Below are 16,948 nucleotides of genomic sequence, written 5' to 3' on the forward strand. Positions count from 1 at the left end.
TCCTTAGCAGTACTGATATCACTATCTGATGTGCATATAGTAGAAAACATTGTGTAAATATTAAGATATGTTATTTTTATGTCTATCCCCCCATAATCCGGATTCCAATCAGTGTCTTGTTAGACAGTCAACAGGTCAACCCCATATGGTCATGCAATATGTCGACATGGTCAAAAGGTCAACTGTGTTTAAGGTCAATAGGTACAAAAGGTCAACAGGTTCAAAAGGTCAACACACGAATTGTCAACAAACTTTTTGTTTTCAACTTTTGCTTCATTACCATCTATGTGGACTATGATTGGGAAAAGTAATCTGTGACGAGTACAGCAGTAGCAGAGCCAGCCAGCCTTACTCAAAGTGTGGCGAGTGGAGAAGTGGGTTCATGTTTCCACTTATCGTGGTCACATACTGTGAAATGGACAAATACTGGACAAAAATTGTTAATCTTTTTTTGTGTCATTTCCATGTCAACATTTTAAACATGTTTACCTTTTTGTACCTGTCAACTTTAGACACAGTCGACATTTTAACTGTCAACTTTTTGACCTGACAACCTTTTGCATGGGGACCACATGTGGTCAACCTATTGACTGTCTATTTGTGTAGATCTATTATACCACATCTCATAATCCATGTTTGCTTTGTATGGTCTTCAGCATATACCTGTAGGCCGTACCATGATCATTGACTTGGAGCAATCTCCAGTACAGACGTTTTTCCAGTAGATTAAATTTTTGGCATTCAGCTGGACCAGGTAGCAATTATCATACCACCAGCCACTATATGAAACAGCACAGTGAGAGGTGCTCCGGTCCTGATCTTTGTCCTTAGTGGAGAACTTCATGTTGTCATGCACAGTGTTTGAATCAAAGATGGTAAGGCTGTCCCCTGCAGTTCCTGAGTACCTTCCAAGCCGCAATGCATAGCCATTAACTTCTTTGTCAAGGCTGAAGATATCATAATCAGCATACCACTCCTTGTCTGCTTTGTCTGTTATTAGGAAACGTACCATGTAGACTCTCTGGGCAGTGAGCAGGTGAATGTACTCATTACCCAGCCAATAATCCTTCATCACATTGCCAAAGCCATATTTGAAGGTTGTCCAGGATTCATGCCAAGTGATTTCAGTCTTAATTGAGTTCCTTTGGACTACAGTCCAGATTTTGCCATCCTCATCCACATGACAGTAGACTACCAGCGGAGGTGATTCCTGGGGCTTGATTACATACACACCACTGGGACTGTCCTTTGGTAGTTGATCACAGTCTATTGGGAAACCTGAAATACCAAATAATTAAGGTTGCATGAAAAAATGCACCATATTATCTATACAGTGACTGTGAGACATAAAAACTAAGATTCTGAAGCTGGCACTGATCAACCATAAAACAAAACAGAAGTATAGAAATTAACATGAGAGACTTCTGGTGTGCAGGGCACCAAGTGTGGCTGCATTTTACATGGGCTCTGGACCCTAAAAACTGCAGCTTTACCTTGGGACTGCTTTTACCCAACTACGTACAGACTTTCTGTCATCCTACTGCTACTTTTATACGGGTCCTGCGCCTGGAGCCTCTCTTTTCATGCCAGAATCCAGCCTGCAAGGTATCAGGCACGTATGACCGCCCACCATTTTATGGGCGCAAGTATCGGGAAGAACCTGCAAGTGTTTCCTGCTCAGCTATTCCTCTTCTAAGGCTTACAGTCACTGGAGCCTGTTTTTAATGAAATAGCTCTCTGTTTGCAGCTGTGCCTCCGTGTTACATTGGAGGTATTGGAGCTCTCTGCTGGGTTGTCATTTCAGTTTTCTGCTGGTTGGAACTGAGGTGCCTCCTTACATCTCTATCCAGTCACCAAGAGCAGCCCCTATTCATTAAACATGGCTACTCAGTTTATGCATCACTTAACTAAGGAACTGAGTGATCTGCTACTACAATACTTGGACGACCGAGTCAATCGTCTGTTATCTCGAATGGACACTATGGTGGATTCTAAGGTTCCTGCATTTTGGTCTGCAGATGCCTCCACCTGCAGTGATGCCTGATCCCACTGCCCACTGTCCCTAGCAGAAGGGATTAATCCCCTCACGTCTAGCCTTTTCTATACCCAGATTGACTCATACCCTGACACATGGATGAACTGTGTTGTCTTGGTACAAGGGGACATAATGGTGCCTGCTGTTTCCTCAGTACAGGCTATACAACATGCTCTGGAACTGCTATCAGTGCAGGCTCTGCCTGACTCGTTTCAGAGGTCACTAATTGGCACCTTTACTCCTGACTCATTTACAGCTTTGTATTAGCTCCATTGGCACTTGAATTATTATTGTACCTATTTCGGTGGTATTGTTTTTCACCCCACACTATGTTTACTTTACCTTTGTACTTAAGCCCATTATGGGCAATTACATGAAGATATGGTTAATGACCTATGTTCTCTCGCTGTCTTCCTGCTAACTGCAACTTTGTGATAACAACATTGCTTTTGCTATATGAACACTAACCTTTCTAAAGGTAAGTACACACGTGACGACTGAACATCGCCCACGCTGGGACCCGGCGGGGCGGCATCGGCAAGTGCATACACAATTGGCAGTGTGGCGGGGGGAGGGAGGTTTGCGGGTGCCGTGCTGCATTCGGCAGCATGGCATCGCTAGTGACAACCTCAGATCTTCTTGCATGTACAAAAGATCTGAGGCTGTCGTTCTCTTGCATACACATGGAACGATGTAAACAATTGGTCGTTCCGGTTGATCGGGAACACCCACATCGTTTGTTCTATCGTTCCATGTGTATGCACCTTAACTCTGTCGGGGGCTTTATGTGTTACCTTAATCTTCAAGTCTCATGCTTGATTAAGAATTTATTTTTATTTTTATCAGGATAGTCAATAGTGGCTTACATTTATATATCTGCCATACCCCGATATTCTGACCCATCAGGCCATATCAGACAATTATATTATAATGTTATCCTGTGTATGTAGGGATGTATCATTCGATTTTTGTGTCTGTAATTAGCACTTTAGTTTGTGTTTTAAGGTCTCTCTAAAGGGGTAATTCCAAGTTGATCGCAGCAGGAAATTTTTTAGCAGTTGGGCAAAACCATGTGCACTGCAGGTGGGGCAGATATAACATGTGCAGAGAGAGTTAGAGTTGGGTGTGGTGAGTTCAATCTGCATTCTAAACTGCAGTGTAAAAATAAAGCAGCCAGTATTTACCCTGCACAGAAACAAAATAACCCACCCAAATCTAACTCTCTCTGCACATGTTACATCTGCCCCCCCCTGCAGTGCACATGGTTTTGCCCAACTGCTAAAAAATTTCCTGCTGCGATCAACTTGGAATTACCCCCTAAATACAGTCTCTTTACAGATGCGATATCTTTTTCTTTTAATTGTACCTATTTATTTATTTATTTATTTTATGTGTAGGGTTATACCCTATAGCAGTCTATGGCCCAGTTGGCTAACATAGTAATTCATAATACTTTCTGGTGGTATATGCATGGATACTTTCATTTACTTTCTGAGGCTTTAATATTTAAACAAATTCTTTCCTTTATGTCTCATTGTATACATACTATTGGAATATTGTTGGTCATTCCGAGTTGTTCGCTCGGTAAATTTAATCGCATCGCAGCGATTTTCCGCTTAGTGCGCATGCGCAATGTTCGCACTGCGACTGCACCAAGTAAATTTGCTAAGAAGTTAGGAATTTTACTCACGGCATTTTCTTCGTTCAGGCGATCGTAATGTGATTGACAGGAAATGGGTGTTACTGGGCGGAAACTGGCCGTTTTATGGGCGTGTGGGGAAAAACGCTACCGTTTCCGGAAAAAACGCAGGAGTGGCTGAAGAAACGGGGGAGTGTCTGGGCGAACGCTAGGAGTGTTTGTGACGTCAAACCAGGAACGACAAGCACTGAACTGATCGCACTGGCAGAGTAAGTCTCGAGCTACTCAGAAACTGCACAGAGATGTCTTATCGCAATATTGCGAATCTTTCGTTCGCAATTTTAAGATGCTAAGATACACTCCCAGTAGGCGGCGGCTTAGCGTGTGCAATGCTGCTAAAAGCAGCTTGCGAGCGAACAACTCGGAATGACCACCATTATTCAGTATATTAGGACCTTCTTTAATACTGTTGTGTCACAGATGGGATACGTTTCCTGTTTAATTTCACCTTCAGTTTACCAAATATTTTTATTTAGGGGGTCATTCCGAGTTGATCGCTAGCTGCTTTCATTCGCTGTGCAGCGATGAAGCAAAAAAACGGCACTTCTGCGCATGTGTATGCGGCGCAATGCGCATGCGCAACGTACTTTCACAACAGCTGATGCAGTTTTACACAAGGTCTAGTGAAGCTTTTCAGTCGCACTGCTGGCCGCAGAGTGATTGACATGAAGTGGGCATTTCTGGATGTCAACTGACCGTTTTCAGGGAGTGTTCGAAAAAACGCAGGCGTGCCAGGAAAAACGTAGGCGTGGATGGCCGAACGCAGGGCGTGTTGTGACGTCAAAACTGGAAATGAACAGTCTGAAGTGATCGCAAACTAGGAGTAGATCTGGAGCTACTCTAAAACTGCACAATTTTTTTTGTAGTCACTCTGCGCTCCTTTCGTTCGCACTTCTGCTAAGCTTAGATACACTCCCAGAGGGCGGCGGCTTAGCGTTTGCACGACTGCTAAAAACTGCTAGCGAGCGATCAACTCGGAATGAACCCCTTAGCCCTTAATGGAATACAGTTTAAATGGCATAGATAGTTTAAATAATAATTTGTATTTATTCTATGACCATGGGCTACGGTCGTAGCTCATGTTCTCCCCATTTTGGTTGAGAAATTTCTGAAAAAAAGGAGTTTTGGAGTAATGCATTATTCACTCAGCCTGTGATCAACATGTACTTTGTAAACTCTTCATATATAAATTCTATCTTATACAAAATGTCAAAAATGCCTTATCAGCTTATCTGAACTATATGTTAGAAATACATTGGGGATAAACCCCTGGTGTCCCCCAGCACACCGAGCTGTACCTGTACCAAGACATGAAAGACTATATATATATATACATATAATAGAAATCCAGAGGTCTTAGTTACATACAGTTTGCAAACGTATGATAAGCCACCAGGCCCCGACAAGGCTCCTCTGATGCTGGTGGTCCCTATCTCTAGGTCTGGGCCCGGGGTGCAGGACCCCACAAACCGGCAAAGGCCATCTACCCCAGGGCAGCACAATGCGAGAAGGTAAAGTGTTAGTATGTGTTAATAAAAGGAAAACAAAATCTATATACAAAAATTAATATACTAGTGAGAGTGTAATTAAAAGACCAGAAGGATTAATAAATGTGTTAAGGGGGTGCTAAATAAGATCTTGCAGTGTGCTACCCCAGAGCAGCCCAGCCCCACCAATCCAGGGGGAACCGCACCCCAGACCCACCCCAGATACTAATAATAATAATAATAACAACCCTTCCGGGTAATATAACATAATGCCACATGATAATGGCATCTGAGCAAATGTATCCAAATTGAGAGCTAACTTACCTGAAGATACCCCCGGGATCTCCAAATGGCAATACAGAGAAGTTAGCTCTCAATTTGGATACATTTGCTCAGATGCCATTATCATGTGGCATTATGTTATATTACCCGGAAGGGTTGTTATTATTATTATTATTAGTACCTGGGGTGGGTCTGGGGTGCGGTTCCCCCTGGATTGGTGGGGCTGGGCTGCTCTGGGGTAGCACACTGCAAGATCTTATTTAGCACCCCCTTAACACATTTATTAATCCTTCTGGTCTTTTAATTACACTCTCACTAGTATATTAATTTTTGTATATAGATTTTGTTTTCCTTTTATTAACACATACTAACACTTTACCTTCTCGCATTGTGCTGCCCTGGGGTAGCTGGCCTTTGCCGGTTTGTGGGGTCCTGCACCCCGGGCCCAGACCTAGAGATAGGGACCACCAGCATCAGAGGAGCCTTGTCGGGGCCTGGTGGCTTATCATACGTTTGCAAACTGTATGTAACTAAGACCTCTGGATTTCTATTATATGTATATATATATATAGTCTTTCATGTCTTGGTACAGGTACAGCTCGGTGTGCTGGGGGACACCAGGGGTTTAACCCCAATGTATTTCTAGCCAGACTACCCCCTCCCTTTCATGCACCTGAATTGTACTTCCTAATTGATTTGAGCAACTTACATTTTGTTCTGTTAGTATGAGGGGCATGGATGGGACCAGTGTTTGGAGGGTATGCTGGTCTCTGTATTGCCATTTGGAGATCCCGGGGGTATCTTCAGGTAAGTTAGCTCTCAATTTGGATACATTTGCTCAGATGCCATTATCATGTGGCATTATGTTATATTACCCGGAAGGGTTGTTATTATTATTATTATTAGTACCTGGGGTGGGTCTGGGGTGCGGTTCCCCCTGGATTGGTGGGGCTGGGCTGCTCTGGGGTAGCACACTGCAAGATCTTATTTAGCACCCCCTTAACACATTTATTAATCCTTCTGGTCTTTTAATTACACTCTCACTAGTATATTAATTTTTGTATATAGATTTTGTTTTCCTTTTATTAACACATACTAACACTTTGCCTTCTCGCATTGTGCTGCCCTGGGGTAGCTGGCCTTTGCCGGTTTGTGGGGTCCTGCACCCCGGGCCCAGACCTAGAGATAGGGACCACCAGCATCAGAGGAGCCTTGTCGGGGCCTGGTGGCTTATCATACGTTTGCAAACTGTATGTAACTAAGACCTCTGGATTTCTATTATATGTATATATATATATATATATAGTCTTTCATGTCTTGGTACAGGTACAGCTCGGTGTGCTGGGGGACACCAGGGGTTTATCCCCAATGTATTTCTAGCCAGACTACCCCCTCCCTTTCATGCACCTGAATTGTACTTCCTAATTGATTTGAGCAACTTACATTTTGTTCTGTTAGTATGAGGGGCATGGATGGGACCAGTGTTTGGAGGGTATGCTGGTCTGTGTATTGCCATTTGGAGATCCCGGGGGTATCTTCAGGTAAGTTAGCTCTCAATTTGGATACATTTGCTCAGATGCCATTATCATGTGGCATTATGTTATATTACCCGGAAGGGTTGTTATTATTATTATTATTAGTACCTGGGGTGGGTCTGGGGTGCGGTTCCCCCTGGATTGGTGGGGCTGGGCTGCTCTGGGGTAGCACACTGCAAGATCTTATTTAGCACCCCCTTAACACATTTATTAATCCTTCTGGTCTTTTAATTACACTCTCACTAGTATATTAATTTTTGTATATAGATTTTGTTTTCCTTTTATTAACACATACTAACACTTTACCTTCTCGCATTGTGCTGCCCTGGGGTAGCTGGCCTTTGCCGGTTTGTGGGGTCCTGCACCCCGGGCCCAGACCTAGAGATAGGGACCACCAGCATCAGAGGAGCCTTGTCGGGGCCTGGTGGCTTATCATACGTTTGCAAACTGTATGTAACTAAGACCTCTGGATTTCTATTATATGTATATATATATATATAGTCTTTCATGTCTTGGTACAGGTACAGCTCGGTGTGCTGGGAGACACCAGGGGTTTATCCCCAATGTATTTCTAGCCAGACTACCCCCTCCCTTTCATGCACCTGAATTGTACTTCCTAATTGATTTGAGCAACTTACATTTTGTTCTGTTAGTATGAGGGGCATGGATGGGACCAGTGTTTGGAGGGTATGCTGGTCTCTGTATTGCCATTTGGAGATCCCGGGGGTATCTTCAGGTAAGTTAGCTCTCAATTTGGATACATTTGCTCAGATGCCATTATCATGTGGCATTATGTTATATTACCCGGAAGGGTTGTTATTATTATTATTATTAGTACCTGGGGTGGGTCTGGGGTGCGGTTCCCCCTGGATTGGTGGGGCTGGGCTGCTCTGGGGTAGCACACTGCAAGATCTTATTGAGCACCCCCTTAACACATTTATTAATCCTTCTGGTCTTTTAATTACACTCTCACTAGTATATTAATTTTTGTATATAGATTTTGTTTTCCTTTTATTAACACATACTAACACTTTACCTTCTCGCATTGTGCTGCCCTGGGGTAGCTGGCCTTTGCCGGTTTGTGGGGTCCTGCACCCCGGGCCCAGACCTAGAGATAGGGACCACCAGCATCAGAGGAGCCTTGTCGGGGCCTGGTGGCTTATCATACGTTTGCAAACTGTATGTAACTAAGACCTCTGGATTTCTATTATATGTATATATATATATATATAGTCTTTCATGTCTTGGTACAGGTACAGCTCGGTGTGCTGGGGGACACCAGGGGTTTATCCCCAATGTATTTCTAGCCAGACTACCCCCTCCCTTTCATACACCTGAATTGTACTTCCTAATTGATTTGAGCAACTTACATTTTGTTCTGTTAGTATGAGGGGCATGGATGGGACCAGTGTTTGGAGGGTATGCTGGTCTCTGTATTGCCATTTGGAGATCCCGGGGGTATCTTCAGGTAAGTTAGCTCTCAATTTGGATACATTTGCTCAGATGCCATTATCATGTGGCATTATGTTATATTACCCGGAAGGGTTGTTATTATTATTATTATTATTAGTACCTGGGGTGGGTCTGGGGTGCGGTTCCCCCTGGATTGGTGGGGCTGGGCTGCTCTGGGGTAGCACACTGCAAGATCTTATTTAGCACCCCCTTAACACATTTATTAATCCTTCTGGTCTTTTAATTACACTCTCACTAGTATATTAATTTTTGTATATAGATTTTGTTTTCCTTTTATTAACACATACTAACACTTTACCTTCTCGCATTGTGCTGCCCTGGGGTAGCTGGCCTTTGCCGGTTTGTGGGGTCCTGCACCCCGGGCCCAGACCTAGAGATAGGGACCACCAGCATCAGAGGAGCCTTGTCGTGGCCTGGTGGCTTATCATACGTTTGCAAACTGTATGTAACTAAGACCTCTGGATTTCTATTATATGTATATATATATATAGTCTTTCATGTCTTGGTACAGGTACAGCTCGGTGTGCTGGGGGACACCAGGGGTTTATCCCCAATGTATTTCTAGCCAGACTACCCCCTCCCTTTCATGCACCTGAATTGTACTTCCTAATTGATTTGAGCAACTTACATTTTGTTCTGTTAGTATGAGGGGCATGGATGGGACCAGTGTTTGGAGGGTATGCTGGTCTCTGTATTGCCATTTGGAGATCCCGGGGGTATCTTCAGGTAAGTTAGCTCTCAATTTGGATACATTTGCTCAGATGCCATTATCATGTGGCATTATGTTATATTACCCGGAAGGGTTGTTATTATTATTATTATTAGTACCTGGGGTGGGTCTGGGGTGCGGTTCCCCCTGGATTGGTGGGGCTGGGCTGCTCTGGGGTAGCACACTGCAAGATCTTATTTAGCACCCCCTTAACACATTTATTAATCCTTCTGGTCTTTTAATTACACTCTCACTAGTATATTAATTTTTGTATATAGATTTTGTTTTCCTTTTATTAACACATACTAACACTTTACCTTCTCGCATTGTGCTGCCCTGGGGTAGCTGGCCTTTGCCGGTTTGTGGGGTCCTGCACCCCGGGCCCAGACCTAGAGATAGGGACCACCAGCATCAGAGGAGCCTTGTCGTGGCCTGGTGGCTTATCATACGTTTGCAAACTGTATGTAACTAAGACCTCTGGATTTCTATTATATGTATATATATATATATATATATAGTCTTTCATGTCTTGGTACAGGTACAGCTCGGTGTGCTGGGGGACACCAGGGGTTTATCCCCAATGTATTTCTAGCCAGACTACCCCCTCCCTTTCATGCACCTGAATTGTACTTCCTAATTGATCTGAGCAACTTACATTTTGTTCTGTTAGTATGAGGGGCATGGATGGGACCAGTGTTTGGAGGGTATGCTGGTCTCTGTATTGCCATTTTGAGATCCCGGGGGTATCTTCAGGTAAGTTAGCTCTCAATTTGGATACATTTGCTCAGATGCCATTATCATGTGGCATTATGTTATATTACCCGGAAGGGTTGTTATTATTATTATTATTAGTACCTGGGGTGGGTCTGGGGTGCGGTTCCCCCTGGATTGGTGGGGCTGGGCTGCTCTGGGGTAGCACACTGCAAGATCTTATTTAGCACCCCCTTAACACATTTATTAATCCTTCTGGTCTTTTAATTACACTCTCACTAGTATATTAATTTTTGTATATAGATTTTGTTTTCCTTTTATTAACACATACTAACACTTTACCTTCTCGCATTGTGCTGCCCTGGGGTAGCTGGCCTTTGCCGGTTTGTGGGGTCCTGCACCCCGGGCCCAGACCTAGAGATAGGGACCACCAGCATCAGAGGAGCCTTGTCGGGGCCTGGTGGCTTATCATACGTTTGCAAACTGTATGTAACTAAGACCTCTGGATTTCTATTATATGTATATATATATATAGTCTTTCATGTCTTGGTACAGGTACAGCTCGGTGTGCTGGGGGACACCAGGGGTTTATCCCCAATGTATTTCTAGCCAGACTACCCCCTCCCTTTCATGCACCTGAATTGTACTTCCTAATTGATTTGAGCAACTTACATTTTGTTCTGTTAGTATGAGGGGCATGGATGGGACCAGTGTTTGGAGGGTATGCTGGTCTCTGTATTGCCATTTGGAGATCCTGGGGGTATCTTCAGGTAAGTTAGCTCTCAATTTGGATACATTTGCTCAGATGCCATTATCATGTGGCATTATGTTATATTACCCGGAAGGGTTGTTATTATTATTATTATTATTAGTACCTGGGGTGGGTCTGGGGTGCGGTTCCCCCTGGATTGGTGGGGCTGAGCTGCTCTGCGGTAGCACACTGCAAGATCTTATTTAGCACCCCCTTAACACATTTATTAATCCTTCTGGTCTTTTAATTACACTCTCACTAGTATATTAATTTTTGTATATAGATTTTGTTTTCCTTTTATTAACACATACTAACACTTTACCTTCTCGCATTGTGCTGCCCTGGGGTAGCTGGCCTTTGCCGGTTTGTGGGGTCCTGCACCCCGGGCCCAGACTTAGAGATAGGGACCACCAGCATCAGAGGAGCCTTGTCGGGGCCTGGTGGCTTATCATACGTTTGCAAACTGTATGTAACTAAGACCTCTGGATTTCTATTATATGTATATATATATATATAGTCTTTCATGTCTTGGTACAGGTACAGCTCGGTGTGCTGGGGGACACCAGGGGTTTATCCCCAATGTATTTCTAGCCAGACTACCCCCTCCCTTTCATGCACTTGAATTGTACTTCCTAATTGATTTGAGCAACTTACATTTTGTTCTGTTAGTATGAGGGGCATGGATGGAACCAGTGTTTGGAGGGTATGCTGGTCTCTGTATTGCCATTTGGAGATCCCGGGGGTATCTTCAGGTAAGTTAGCTCTCAATTTGGATACATTTGCTCAGATGCCATTATCATGTGGCATTATGTTATATTACCCGGAAGGGTTGTTATTATTATTATTATAAGTACCTGGGGTGGGTCTGGGGTGCGGTTCCCCCTGGATTGGTGGGGCTGGGCTGCTCTGGGGTAGCACACTGCAAGATCTTATTTAGCACCCCCTTAACACATTTATTAATCCTTCTGGTCTTTTAATTACACTCTCACTAGTATATTAATTTTTGTATATAGATTTTGTTTTCCTTTTATTAACACATACTAACACTTTACCTTCTCGCATTGTGCTGCCCTGGGGTAGCTGGCCTTTGCCGGTTTGTGGGGTCCTGCACCCCGGGCCCAGACCTAGAGATAGGGACCACCAGCATCAGAGGAGCCTTGTCGTGGCCTGGTGGCTTATCATACGTTTGCAAACTGTATGTAACTAAGACCTCTGGATTTCTATTATATGTATATATATATATATATAGTCTTTCATGTCTTGGTACAGGTACAGCTCGGTGCGCTGGGGGACACCAGGGGTTTATCCCCAATGTATTTCTAGCCAGACTACCCCCTCCCTTTCATGCACCTGAATTGTACTTCCTAATTGATTTGAGCAACTTACATTTTGTTCTGTTAGTATGAGGGGCATGGATGGGACCAGTGTTTGGAGGGTATGCTGGTCTCTGTATTGCCATTTTGAGATCCCGGGGGTATCTTCAGGTAAGTTAGCTCTCAATTTGGATACATTTGCTCAGATGCCATTATCATGTGGCATTATGTTATATTACCCGGAAGGGTTGTTATTATTATTATTATTAGTACCTGGGGTGGGTCTGGGGTGCGGTTCCCCCTGGATTGGTGGGGCTGGGCTGCTCTGGGGTAGCACACTGCAAGATCTTATTTAGCACCCCCTTAACACATTTATTAATCCTTCTGGTCTTTTAATTACACTCTCACTAGTATATTAATTTTTGTATATAGATTTTGTTTTCCTTTTATTAACACATACTAACACTTTACCTTCTCGCATTGTGCTGCCCTGGGGTAGCTGGCCTTTGCCGGTTTGTGGGGTCCTGCACCCCGGGCCCAGACCTAGAGATAGGGACCACCAGCATCAGAGGAGCCTTGTCGGGGCCTGGTGGCTTATCATACGTTTGCAAACTGTATGTAACTAAGACCTCTGGATTTCTATTATATGTATATATATATATATATAGTCTTTCATGTCTTGGTACAGGTACAGCTCGGTGTGCTGGGGGACACCAGGGGTTTGTCCCCAATGTATTTCTAGCCAGACTACCCCCTCCCTTTCATGCACCTGAATTGTACTTCCTAATTGATTTGAGCAACTTACATTTTGTTCTGTTAGTATGAGGGGCATGGATGGGACCAGTGTTTGGAGGGTATGCTGGTCTCTGTATTGCCATTTGGAGATCCCGGGGGTATCTTCAGGTAAGTTAGCTCTCAATTTGGATACATTTGCTCAGATGCCATTATCATGTGGCATTATGTTATATTACCCGGAAGGGTTGTTATTATTATTATTATTAGTACCTGGGGTGGGTCTGGGGTGCGGTTCCCCCTGGATTGGTGGGGCTGGGCTGCTCTGCGGTAGCACACTGCAAGATCTTATTTAGCACCCCCTTAACACATTTATTAATCCTTCTGGTCTTTTAATTACACTCTCACTAGTATATTAATTTTTGTATATAGATTTTGTTTTCCTTTTATTAACACATACTAACACTTTACCTTCTCGCATTGTGCTGCCCTGGGGTAGCTGGCCTTTGCCGGTTTGTGGGGTCCTGCACCCCGGGCCCAGACTTAGAGATAGGGACCACCAGCATCAGAGGAGCCTTGTCGGGGCCTGGTGGCTTATCATACGTTTGCAAACTGTATGTAACTAAGACCTCTGGATTTCTATTATATGTATATATATCTATATAGTCTTTCATGTCTTGGTACAGGTACAGCTCGGTGTGCTGGGGGACACCAGGGGTTTATCCCCAATGTATTTCTAGCCAGACTACCCCCTCCCTTTCATGCTCCTGAATTGAACTTCCTAATTGATTTGAGCAACTTACATTTTGTTCTGTTAGTATGAGGGGCATGGATGGAACCAGTGTTTGGAGGGTATGCTGGTCTCTGTATTGCCATTTGGAGATCCCGGGGGTATCTTCAGGTAAGTTAGCTCTCAATTTGGATACATTTGCTCAGATGCCATTATCATGTGGCATTATGTTATATTACCCGGAAGGGTTGTTATTATTATTATTATTATTAGTACCTGGGGTGGGTCTGGGGTGCGGTTCCCCCTGGATTGGTGGGGCTGAGCTGCTCTGCGGTAGCACACTGCAAGATCTTATTTAGCACCCCCTTAACACATTTATTAATCCTTCTGGTCTTTTAATTACACTCTCACTAGTATATTAATTTTTGTATATAGATTTTGTTTTCCTTTTATTAACACATACTAACACTTTACCTTCTCGCATTGTGCTGCCCTGGGGTAGCTGGCCTTTGCCGGTTTGTGGGGTCCTGCACCCCGGGCCCAGACTTAGAGATAGGGACCACCAGCATCAGAGGAGCCTTGTCGGGGCCTGGTGGCTTATCATACGTTTGCAAACTGTATGTAACTAAGACCTCTGGATTTCTATTATATGTATATATATATATATAGTCTTTCATGTCTTGGTACAGGTACAGCTCGGTGTGCTGGGGGACACCAGGGGTTTATCCCCAATGTATTTCTAGCCAGACTACCCCCTCCCTTTCATGCACCTGAATTGTACTTCCTAATTGATTTGAGCAACTTACATTTTGTTCTGTTAGTATGAGGGGCATGGATGGAACCAGTGTTTGGAGGGTATGCTGGTCTCTGTATTGCCATTTGGAGATCCCGGGGGTATCTTCAGGTAAGTTAGCTCTCAATTTGGATACATTTGCTCAGATGCCATTATCATGTGGCATTATGTTATATTACCCGGAAGGGTTGTTATTATTATTATTATAAGTACCTGGGGTGGGTCTGGGGTGCGGTTCCCCCTGGATTGGTGGGGCTGGGCTGCTCTGGGGTAGCACACTGCAAGATCTTATTTAGCACCCCCTTAACACATTTATTAATCCTTCTGGTCTTTTAATTACACTCTCACTAGTATATTAATTTTTGTATATAGATTTTGTTTTCCTTTTATTAACACATACTAACACTTTACCTTCTCGCATTGTGCTGCCCTGGGGTAGCTGGCCTTTGCCGGTTTGTGGGGTCCTGCACCCCGGGCCCAGACCTAGAGATAGGGACCACCAGCATCAGAGGAGCCTTGTCGTGGCCTGGTGGCTTATCATACGTTTGCAAACTGTATGTAACTAAGACCTCTGGATTTCTATTATATGTATATATATATATATATAGTCTTTCATGTCTTGGTACAGGTACAGCTCGGTGCGCTGGGGGACACCAGGGGTTTATCCCCAATGTATTTCTAGCCAGACTACCCCCTCCCTTTCATGCACCTGAATTGTACTTCCTAATTGATTTGAGCAACTTACATTTTGTTCTGTTAGTATGAGGGGCATGGATGGGACCAGTGTTTGGAGGGTATGCTGGTCTCTGTATTGCCATTTTGAGATCCCGGGGGTATCTTCAGGTAAGTTAGCTCTCAATTTGGATACATTTGCTCAGATGCCATTATCATGTGGCATTATGTTATATTACCCGGAAGGGTTGTTATTATTATTATTATTAGTACCTGGGGTGGGTCTGGGGTGCGGTTCCCCCTGGATTGGTGGGGCTGGGCTGCTCTGGGGTAGCACACTGCAAGATCTTATTTAGCACCCCCTTAACACATTTATTAATCCTTCTGGTCTTTTAATTACACTCTCACTAGTATATTAATTTTTGTATATAGATTTTGTTTTCCTTTTATTAACACATACTAACACTTTACCTTCTCGCATTGTGCTGCCCTGGGGTAGCTGGCCTTTGCCGGTTTGTGGGGTCCTGCACCCCGGGCCCAGACCTAGAGATAGGGACCACCAGCATCAGAGGAGCCTTGTCGGGGCCTGGTGGCTTATCATACGTTTGCAAACTGTATGTAACTAAGACCTCTGGATTTCTATTATATGTATATATATATATATAGTCTTTCATGTCTTGGTACAGGTACAGCTCGGTGTGCTGGGGGACACCAGGGGTTTGTCCCCAATGTATTTCTAGCCAGACTACCCCCTCCCTTTCATGCACCTGAATTGTACTTCCTAATTGATTTGAGCAACTTACATTTTGTTCTGTTAGTATGAGGGGCATGGATGGGACCAGTGTTTGGAGGGTATGCTGGTCTCTGTATTGCCATTTGGAGATCCCGGGGGTATCTTCAGGTAAGTTAGCTCTCAATTTGGATACATTTGCTCAGATGCCATTATCATGTGGCATTATGTTATATTACCCGGAAGGGTTGTTATTATTATTATTATTAGTACCTGGGGTGGGTCTGGGGTGCGGTTCCCCCTGGATTGGTGGGGCTGGGCTGCTCTGCGGTAGCACACTGCAAGATCTTATTTAGCACCCCCTTAACACATTTATTAATCCTTCTGGTCTTTTAATTACACTCTCACTAGTATATTAATTTTTGTATATAGATTTTGTTTTCCTTTTATTAACACATACTAACACTTTACCTTCTCGCATTGTGCTGCCCTGGGGTAGCTGGCCTTTGCCGGTTTGTGGGGTCCTGCACCCCGGGCCCAGACTTAGAGATAGGGACCACCAGCATCAGAGGAGCCTTGTCGGGGCCTGGTGGCTTATCATACGTTTGCAAACTGTATGTAACTAAGACCTCTGGATTTCTATTATATGTATATATATCTATATAGTCTTTCATGTCTTGGTACAGGTACAGCTCGGTGTGCTGGGGGACACCAGGGGTTTATCCCCAATGTATTTCTAGCCAGACTACCCCCTCCCTTTCATGCACCTGAATTGTACTTCCTAATTGATTTGAGCAACTTACATTTTGTTCTGTTAGTATGAGGGGCATGGATGGAACCAGTGTTTGGAGGGTATGCTGGTCTCTGTATTGCCATTTTGAGATCCCGGGGGTATCTTCAGGTAAGTTAGCTCTCAATTTGGATACATTTGCTCAGATGCCATTATCATGTGGCATTATGTTATATTACCCGGAAGGGTTGTTATTATTATTATTATTAGTACCTGGGGTGGGTCTGGGGTGCGGTTCCCCCTGGATTGGTGGGGCTGGGCTGCTCTGGGGTAGCACACTGCAAGATCTTATTTAGCACCCCCTTAACACATTTATTAATCCTTCTGGTCTTTTAATTACACTCTCACTAGTATATTAATTTTTGTATATAGATTTTGTTTTCCTTTTATTAACACATACTAACACTTTACCTTCTCGCATTGTGCTGCCCTGGGGTAGCTGGCCTTTGCCGGTTTGTGGGGTCCTGCACCCCGGGCCCAGACCTAGAGATAGGGACCACCAGCAT

At 44.0% G+C, this 16,948-nt stretch overlaps 1 protein-coding gene across 1 annotated transcript in view; it reads right to left on the reverse strand.

The window, feature by feature from the left end:
- Nucleotides 1–652: 652 nt before the first annotated feature.
- LOC135024952 (fibrinogen-like protein 1-like protein) overlaps nucleotides 653–16,948 on the reverse strand; it is a 40,666-nt gene continuing 24,370 nt past the window's right edge. Inside the window, exon 3 of the mRNA XM_063953495.1 lies at nucleotides 653–1,278. Coding sequence (XP_063809565.1) covers nucleotides 653–1,278 — 626 coding nt within the window. The remainder of the gene's footprint in view (nucleotides 1,279–16,948) is intronic.

The sequence above is a fragment of the Pseudophryne corroboree genome, chromosome 2 (genome assembly GCF_028390025.1).
Source record: "Pseudophryne corroboree isolate aPseCor3 chromosome 2, aPseCor3.hap2, whole genome shotgun sequence".
NCBI classification, from domain to species: domain Eukaryota; kingdom Metazoa; phylum Chordata; class Amphibia; order Anura; family Myobatrachidae; genus Pseudophryne; species Pseudophryne corroboree.